Raw genomic sequence first — 10,292 nt, 5'->3', positions numbered from 1 at the left:
TACGTACTATATTATGAGCTTGATCTTGAACTACTTATGAAATGATTCTTAAACTGTTTAAAGGAGTATTTAAGTCTTGAATGGGCAGGATCTTAAATACATTTATACTACTGTACTTGATCTTTATTATGTTCTAGTTCGTACATGTACTTGTTAAGTTCTTGTTCACTGCTATCAATTCATCTCCCACAGTTCAGGGAATGAACCGTAGGTAATTATGGACAACGCTGTTTAGGGTAGGCCCACCCTCATTCTCCACAGTTCAGGAGGATGCATATTACTTGTTCGTGTTCATGTCATTGTTCTGACATAGATCTTAATTGACGTACTTGAGCTATATGAGCATACTATTACATTAAGGTTCAGTTCTGGCCAATCGGTTTAGCAGTGAAAACTTATAACTAAAGTTTATTATAGGTTCTTGTTCTATTCATACTATTAAAAAGTGCTTGTGTTCAAAGTACAGATCTTGACCTAGTCTTTATTATTATAAAGTACATTGGTTCGGCGTACAAAACTTATGATCTTGTTCTTATTATACATATATACGTATATGTAAACTAAATGTACATTATGTGAATCTCACCGACTACTTTTGTAATTGACCTTTTGAACTTACATGCTTTTCACGCTAGGTTCATAGTTCTTTAGCATAGGAGTCTTCCTTTCTAAGCTCATACTTTTGGCGATTGTTCGAGCGTACAAGTTCAGGAGCTATGAAGATCTTCCCTGCTACATCAGTTCAAGTTCTGTCCTTAAAAGACAATTGTTCTATCTTCCAGATATTGACTATTCTAAGTTCATTCATGTTCTGTAATAACAATCGTACTTCTGTTCTTTAAATATAGTAATGGCTGTGTTGGAACTTGTACTGTGTGCAATTGTGTTTATCTGTGCATCCCGTATATTCCGCTTTAGCTGGGTGTTACAGTTGGTATCAGAACCAGGTTATAGTGAACATCGAGCTTTTTCCTAAGGAAAACTCGAGCTATAACTTGAATCCACTCTGAGGTGATTCTTTGATGACCGGTTTGAGTAGTAGGTACTCTTATCCTAATTAGATGTAACCTGATCAACTACATATAATTACGATAAAAGCACCTAGGACCTCAAGGTGTGTCATTGAAGGTGTCACCCATTTCTTAGAGCTCTATTAAGAACTTCGTGCAATCTCGTTCTTGATCATATCAGTCCTAGTTCGTGTTCTAGTTCATTCGTTCTCTTATATTTCATTCGTTCTTGTAAAACATACGTGCTTGTGCTTCGATTATAGACCTTAGAGCTTATACGACTATAGGTTCTTATTGTACGACCGACGACTGTTCTTGTTCATGTACTGTGCTATTGACAATCATTTATTAACGTACTACGTGCTTGGAGCTATAGACTTGTTCGAAACGTAATCGAGTTCATATTTTCGTTTTATCAGGAGATATAAGGAAGGATGCCTGCTAAACGGGGAAGAAAACCTAGAGTTGCACCCGTTGTTGAACCTGTTGTTGAACCCACTGAACAAGGATCAAGTGCTAATGCTACTGTCAACTTCAATCTAGAAGACGTAGCGGACCTCATCACTGACCGCATGAATGCGATGATGCCGAACCTTGCTACACAAGTTGCTCAGATGTTAGAGATCCCACTGACTGAAGGCACCAGAATCACTCAGAGCAAGAAAGCTCAAGAAGAACCTGAACAGAACCAGGAAGTACATAGTGATTCTGAGGGTGCCAGCCAGATCAACACCCAAGCTGCTACTGAGGGCAGAGTCACCCGAAGCAGAGGTTGTATGTTCAAGACCTTTATTCAGTGCAAACCCCCAGTCTACACAGGGGAAAAAGGTGCTGCTGAACTGTTGATGTGGTTTGAAAACATGGAAGAAGCCCTGTACCACATAGAGACTACTGAAGATAAGATGGTGGAGCATGCGACCAGCCAGTTTGACGGAGCTGCTAGGTCTTGGTGGACTGGCATCGTCACTACTGTTGGCAGGAAGACCGCCTATGCTCACTCTTGGGAAGAACTTCAGAAGATGATGAGAGTTGAGTTTTGTACTAAAGATGCATTGCAAGAGTTAGAACAAGAATTTTGGGATTTGAAGATGGAGGGTTTGGAGATTGAGAAGTACATTTTGAGGTTTAATGAGCTTGCTAGACTTGTACCACACTTGCTAGACTTGTACATATAAAGGTCTAGAATCTAGATATGGACTAAACATGCGATATATTTTTATATTGATCTATGACAAACAATATTGCTACTTCAATAAACATGAACTCAATCATGTCATTATTAAGATTACGTTCTGCAGACGTATAGCCGTAGAATGATATTGCTCTAATTTTAAAAAAAATTAGTTCTGTTTTTATTGGCAATCTGCATTTTTAGAAAGGCAAGCTCTTTTATTTTAAGAGCACATAGCATAGGCTCTATCTAAATATATGCATATACCATAATCTAGCTATTCAAATAACAAATATACTTTTTGTGTCTTATATTATAGATGCAACCATCAATATGACTAACATCACAAGCTAATCAATCCGAAAGCTAAAGAAGAAACATATGAAAAATAACTTCATATAAATATTGATTCTAGTTTACCCCCTTTTTTCCAACTTTAGTTATATTCTAAAAGTGTACAATATATAATGTGAAAAATACATACCAATTAATCAACAAAGACCATCTCAATTGTTTTGATTTTCTTTGGTAGATGAACTAATATGGTCTTATTTTTTGTTGTTGAAAAAGAGGCATAACGAATTTATAATAGACAATAAACTAAATTAAAAGAGATAATAATAACAATAACATAACAATTAAATGTTAGATAATAATAATAATAATGATTAATATGAAGAAATTATATAAATTAAAAAAACCTTGCTAGTCGAAAAAAAACCTGTGTAAATACGAACTTTTGATTGAAAGCTTGCAAAACTACTACGAAAACTGGTGTCGTAGACACCGGTCTTAACTTTTTTGGTCAAATCCAAAGACAAGCTAAATCCGGTGTCTTAGACACCGGTCTTCATATCTTTGACGGTAACTTAGAGACTGGCTTTCATGAATTTGTGTATTTCTAGTCAAATAAAGCCATTGTCTTACACAACGGTCTTACAACTTTTTTTTTTCGGAAAAACAATCTGGCTACGTTTTTTGCCCACATGCTCTGTTTTGTGTGTATATAATATAAAACATTACTAATTTGTATATATGTTTTATTGGGAATGCTGATGGGTATACTAAAAAACATTACTAATAGTTTGATGATGGTAAAATGTATGACAAGGTTTCAGATTTTCTTGAGCAATTCAATGAAAACGGGTTTGTTCAAAAATATGAAGACGGGTTTGCTACCGGTGTCTTAAGACACCTGCTTTGTTCAAAAATGTTAAGACCGGTGTCTAAGACACCGGTTCGTAGTTTTGCAAACATTTAACCAAAATTTCGTCTTTACACCAACCGGCTTGATTGTATTGTGCGTTTAATGCGAGCACCGGCCTCATTAAGGGTATGGCCACGTATTTATGTTACATGAATAATGCATTCTATACATTTCGATGTGGTTTATGTGTCCAGAATTAATATACTTTATGTCTATATAAAGGGTGGCTAGAAAACACATATATACTCGATCTTTTAGTTAGTCTTCATCCATTGCCATGGCATTGTAGTTTTTATTTGTACCAGCTTGGTACGTTTTATATTTATTAACTAGTGCTTAGGCCCGTCCAATGGACAAGTAGTCTCAAAATATATTAATCAAAGTTAAAAATTTGAAATTCAATTGTATTAAATAGATGTCAAATAAAATTAAATTACCTAAAAAACAAACATAAAACGATTCAAAGTGTAAACTATTTAAAATAAATGACTTATTTGAAGAATTATACTCGTAATTCATAAATATATGTATATGTCACATAGCATGCACATGAGGCATAAAAATATATAAAGGTCTAGATATGGATTAAATATGTGATATATTTTTATATTTATCTATGACAAACAATCAGTTTTATATTGCTACTTCAATAAACATGAACTCAATCATGACATTATTAAGATTACGTTCTGCAGATGTATAGCCATAAAACGAGATTGCTCTAATTTCAAAAAAAATTAGTTCTGCTTTTGTGGGCAATCTGCATTTTTAGAAAGGCAAGCTCTTTATTTTTTTAAGAGCACATAGCATAGGCGGTATCTAAATATATGCATTTACCATAATCTAGCTATTCAAATAACAAATATACTTTTTGTGTCTTATATTATAGATGCAACCATCAATATGACTAACATAACAAGCAAATCAATCCGAAAGCTAAAGAAGAAATATATGAAAAATAACTTCATATAAATATTGATTATAGTTTACCCTTTTTTCCAACTTTAGTTATATTTTGAAAGTGTACATTATATAATGTGAAAAATGCATACCAATTAATAAACAAAGACCATCTCAATCGTTTTGATTTTCTTTGGGTAGATGAACTAATGTGGTATTATTTTTTATTGTTGAAAAAGAGGCATAACGAATTTATAATAGACAAAAACTAAATTAAAATAGATAATAATAACAATAACATAAGAATTAATGTTAGATAATAATAATAATAATGATTAATATGAAGAAATTATATAAATTAAAAAAACCTTGCTAGTCGAACAAAAAACCTTGTAACTCGAACGTAGAATTATTTGTACGGAAACGACAAAAATCAAGCCAGTTGGTGTAAATAGGAACTTTTGGTTGAAAGTTTGCAAAACTACTACGAAAACTGGTGTCTTAGACACCGGTCTTAACTTTTTTGGACAAATTCGAAGACAAGCTATAGCCGGTGTCTTAGACACCAGTCTTCTTATCTTTGACGGTAACTAAGAGGTTGGCTTTCATGAATTTGTGTATTTCTAGTCAAATAAAGCCATTGTCTTAGACAGTGGTCTTGCAACTTTTTTTTTTTTTGGAAAAACCATCCGGCTATGTATTTTCCCCACATGCTCTATTTTGTGTGTATGTAATATAAAACATTACTAATTTGTATATATGTTTTGCTGGGAATGCTGATGGGTATACTAAAAAACATTACTAATAGTTTGATGATGGTAAAATGTATGACAAGGTTTCAGATTTTCTTGAGCAATTCAATGAAAAAAAATATCGAAAACGAAAAAAAAAATAGCAGCTATTAATGTAACCATAAAAGTAATGATTTATTGGTCGGTTGGGATGATGGTTGAAAATTGGCTGGCATTGTTGAGTGAATGTTTGAATATGAAAACAAAACTATTATGTTGAAGAGTAGGTATGTATGAAAGGTGATGGAGAATTGCTTTGCATGGACGTATAAATAATAAAAGATATTGCTCTTATGAATAATGAATCCAAAAGAGTTGCCTGTGAATATAAATTAATCCAAAAGATTGCAGTGGTCTTTCTTGTCAAACCTATTCAACATATAGGAAAAGTATTACACTGTCGACACGTATTAATAAAACTGGTGTCTGGTCAGTGGCGGACCTAGAACCGGAAGTGACCCGTAGCACAATTATTTTTCCCACTAACCTTGTATAGACATAAAGTAACGATAACAACTAAATTGTTTTGATTTTTAACAATTTTTAACAGATTTTTAGCTATTTTTAATGTATATGTTAAGAATTTTTGGCATTTTTAGTAGTTTTTCTTTATCATTTAGTTATACAGATACATCTTTATAAGTTTTATTGATAAAAAAAAGTTTTGAAAATTTAAAGTTGGTTACAAGACTTGTATCTCATATTTATTTGACCCGTAGCATCAATAAAAGATACATCATTTTTCGAAAAATTTTAATAACATAAATTTAGCGGACACATAGACCAGGCTACCCCTTAAATCAATGTAGGTCCGCCCCTGACACCGGTCTTAGTAATAATGGATTACACAGCCGGTGTCTGACATAAAAGGAAAAAACAAATAAAAGCCGGCTTGTAAGTTACCGTTTATGTCAAAAATATGAAGACGGGTTTGCCACGTATACTAAGACCGGTGTCTTAGATATCGGCTTTGTCCTAAAATGTTAAGATCGGTGTTTATGACACCGGTTCGTAGTTTTGCAAACATTTAACCAAAAGTTCGTCTTTACACCAATCGGCTTGATTTTTGTTGTATCCGTTCAAAAAGTTCTGGAACGTAGGTAAATTTTTTTTGTGCCTTAGGTTTTTGGGTTTATATATATATATATATAACAATGATACCAACAAGGAATTAGCCTAGTGGTAAGACAAACACTTGAAGAATTTAAGGTCTCATATTCGATCCCCGCTGGGTACAAAAAATAATTTCTTTAAGGTACCCGTTACCAATAAAGCCTAAACTCATATGTGAAGTTTAAATACGCGGGTTTGATCTTTCGCGGTGCCCAGATCATGTGGGGATTAGGATGGAGATATTTTACAGGTATCATATGGTTCATACGGGGTGGGTCGATGGGTATCCAATTGTGGTACCGGGCTAGGGTTCCCTCCATTACCCTTTAAATAATAATAATAATAATAATAATAATAATAAATGTTTTTATTAAAACTAAAGGTTGGTCATTATATAGAAAATACTTTTAAAAAAATAAAATAAATAAAATAGAGGATTAATAAAGAGGGAGGATTAGTAGGTAGCTTACCAAAAATTATTTCATCTTCTAATTAAACATATATAGCTATGAAGATGGCTGTAGCTGGTGAAGCACAACTTCTCAAAAAGCTTAGGAATGGATTGCTCATTGCTGCATTTCAATAAATTTAACTTAGATGCAAATGGCGCGTACAACTTCAACTTCAACTTCAACTTCAACTTCAACTTCGTGCACTTACACTCTATAATGTAAAAAAAGAACTTAGTACATAATGAGAATCCAAGAACGTTGTCTATGAATACCACAACGCCGTGAGATACACGGAACTTGATCCATCACAATTCACCCACCTCATAATCTCATACTCCTCTATTATGTATCTCTATGATACTCGTAATACCTTATAAAAGAAAACATTTTTACCTAACGTACTGTCCAAGGGATACATTAAATATGAACGTATACTTTAAGGATGATAGGTGTGGGCCGTTGGAGAGGCAAGTTACCCGTCAGTTGCGTTAAATATGAATGTATACTTTAAGGATGATAGGTGTGGGCCGTTGGAGGGGCAAGTTACCCGCCAACTGCATTAAATATGAATGTATACTTTAAGGATGATAGGTGTGGGCCGTTGGAGGGGCAAGTTACCCGCCAACTGCATTAAATATGAATGTATACTTTAAGGATGATAGGTGTGGGCCGTTGGAGGGACAAGTTACCCGCCAGTTGCGTTAAATATGAATGTATACTTTAAGGACGATAAGTGTGGGCCGTTGGAGGGGCAAGTTACCCGCCAGCTGCGGTAAATATGAATGTATACTTTAAGGATGATAGGTGTGGGCTGTTGGAGAGGCAAGTTATCCGCCAGCTGCGTTAAATATGAATGTATACTTTTTAAGGATGATTTGGAGGGGCAAGTTACCCGCCATCTGAGTTAAAACTCCCACGTACGGCCACGTACGCACACTGTCTGCTTTATTGTATTGTGCGTTTAATGCGAGCACCGGCCTCATTAATGGGTGTGGTTTATGTATCCAGAATTAATATACTTTTTCTGTCTATATAAAGGGTGGCTAGAATGCATGTGTCATGAGCATATCGATCAAATATAAACCCATTTCCATCAATATAGCTAGAAAACACATATATACTTGATCTTCATCCATTGCCATGGCATTGCTCCCGAGTTTTTTCATTCTTCAATCCGGTTCAAAATACTTGAGCCTAACCGAAAATGTCCCACCCGGCCTACCATCCGGGTTGGTTAAATTCGATGAAGAACAAATATGGAGTCCGAGAACCAAGTTCGCAGCGGAGCCATCAGAATCTGGAGACGGCCGATTTGTTCACATAAGGTCGTTGTACAATAATAAGTATCTGGTGAAGAAGCAAAATGATGAGAGAAAATCCTGGTTCCTTGTTGCATCAGCCAAAAAACCCGAGGAAGACACCGCAAGCGACTCTTGCACATTGTTCGAGCCTCATTCCTTGAAAGATGATGGGCCAACAAGTGTCCGCTTACGTCATGTCCTCATCGATGATGAGAAGAGCCACAACTCTGTACATGTGACACTCTCGTCGTCGTCGTCGTCGTCGTCAGACGATGGTGTTGACGACGACAAGAAAGGGATGCTGCTAGCACTAGCAGCATCCCCAAGCAGCGGATCTGTTTTTGGTGTAATTGACAGAGCGAGTCTAGTGGTACTTCCCACTCGAATCGCAATTAAATGGGATGGTAAGTACCTGCGATCCAGAGACCAAGACTGGCTCAATTATGAGAGATTCGAGTACGTAGATATCACAGATCCGTTGGTGTTTAAGGTGCTTTACCCTACTGCTGATGGAAACTATCGTATAAAGGATTCGCATTGGGACCGGTTTTTCAAGTATCAGGTTACCTGGATATGGGCTAACGGCCAAGAAAACGAGATTTCTAAGGACACCAAGTTTTCGTTTGTCCATATAGAGAACACTGTCTTCGGCATTCGCAGTTTGGCCAACAACAACTTCTGTGGTGCGCTTTCCGTGGATTTTAAAGACTTATGTTTAAACGCGTATTATTCTACTTTGTCATACGAGGCAAGGCTGACTATAGAGGAGCGTGTCCTTAAAAGGGAGATCTCTGATATCAAATACCGACTCTCTGACGCAAGAACTTACGGTGAGCAACCCATAGAAGTTGACACTCAGATTACGTCAAATAACTTGACTGATACCGTCACCACATCGACCCTAACGTTTACTGAAACTCATTCGACTACCACTTCCTGGAGTAACAGTGAGACAATCAATTTCGGGGTATCGGTGTCAATGTCAGTCCAGGAAATACCGTTTATTTCCGAGTTGGGGATCGAGATGCATACGGATTATACGAGTACACATGAATGGGGAGTGTCCAAAACGACAGAGACGTCAAGACAGACGAGTCACAGTGTTCCGGTGAACCCGGGAAAGGCATGCAAAGTGACATTAATGGCCACAATGGGTAAGTGCGATGTTCCCTTCAACTACACTCAGCGTGACCTTCTGTTGACAGGTGAATGGGAAGAAACTAAAAAATATGACGGCCTTTTCACGGGCGTCAACAACTATAAGTTCGTTTATAAGGCAGTGGAAATAGATCCTTATTAAGTCGATCTTTTTCTCATGTGTGTTATTATCGTATGCTTTTATTACTTGTTTGAATAAGTTGCATTCTGGGTGATACCCGCTTGCTCTGTTTTTCTATATGTTTTAACTCTTCAAAATAAGGGTAAAGAGAGAGGCAAAGACGGTCTATATCTTAACTTTCTCCTCTCCATATACCGTTATGATATTGGGCCCAAAACCGCAGAAGAAGGTAGTGTGATATGGTCTTATGCAAAGTGATATGTTTGTAATTTCGGGATATATGTTCAATAATACTCTGTTTGTGTAAAAATATTCTTAATACGAATCCTTCGTTATGTACTGAATTTATGTCACACTTTATAAACCGGCTTTGTTATTGTAAACTGCCTCTTTTGGACCTTGCTGCGTCTAAAAACCTTCCATGTAAAGAAAACACCACCATCTAACATTATTATTATTATAACTCTTATTTCTGTGAATAGGTATGGTTTGAGTTATCACATAAAATACATGTAAATCATCTTTTTATAAAAGTTTATTTGCCACTAAATTAATATATAGTATACATTTCTTTTATCAGTTGTTGATTAGCAAAATTTAATGTTCGACACTAGATATACATTCTGAAAAAGATTCAAATACAAATTCCACAAGAAAAAGTAACCTAACGTTTTATTTAGTATCTCAGAACAGGTTTTCTCTCCTATAACTCGTGTAACGATACGTCTGATACATGTATCGTGTACCATGCAAGACAAAAAAATATTTGTTTTTTTGCTTTGTTCTTCTCTAAATCTTTTATATAAATAAAAGAGAATTATTTCTAGAAAATTTTTTGTATAAAATTTTCTATGTGGCAAAATCACAATCTTTGCTACAAATGTTCTTAGAAATTATGACATCATATTTAAAATTATAATTTTAGCAATATTTTAGTTTTTAAAAAAATTAATCCATTTAACACTATCTTAATTACTTTATTAATTTTCATATAATTTTATAATTTACATCTAAGTCTTGATGAAACTTTTATAAATATAGACATTTTTCTATTTATTTTCAAGTAAA

The 10,292-nt window shown here is 35.1% G+C and overlaps 1 protein-coding gene across 1 annotated transcript; it reads left to right on the top strand.

The window, feature by feature from the left end:
• Nucleotides 1–7,717: 7,717 nt before the first annotated feature.
• On the top strand, nucleotides 7,718–9,534 carry LOC122607848. Its single transcript, XM_043780914.1, has one exon. It carries the CDS (start codon nucleotides 7,785–7,787, stop codon nucleotides 9,243–9,245), a length of 1,461 nt encoding a protein of 486 aa, XP_043636849.1. The 5' UTR covers nucleotides 7,718–7,784; the 3' UTR covers nucleotides 9,246–9,534.
• Nucleotides 9,535–10,292: the final 758 nt, after the last annotated feature.

The sequence above is a fragment of the Erigeron canadensis genome, chromosome 7, assembly GCF_010389155.1.
Source record: "Erigeron canadensis isolate Cc75 chromosome 7, C_canadensis_v1, whole genome shotgun sequence".
In the NCBI taxonomy this organism is placed as follows: Eukaryota; Viridiplantae; Streptophyta; class Magnoliopsida; order Asterales; family Asteraceae; genus Erigeron; species Erigeron canadensis.
Note: the sequence above shows the minus strand (reverse complement) of the source record. Positions and strands in the feature narration are given on the sequence as shown.

Coding starts and splice junctions, on each gene's coding strand:
- LOC122607848 (XM_043780914.1), top strand. CDS start 7,785: ATGGCATTGCTCCCGAGTTTTTTCATTCTTCAATCCGGTTCAAAATAC.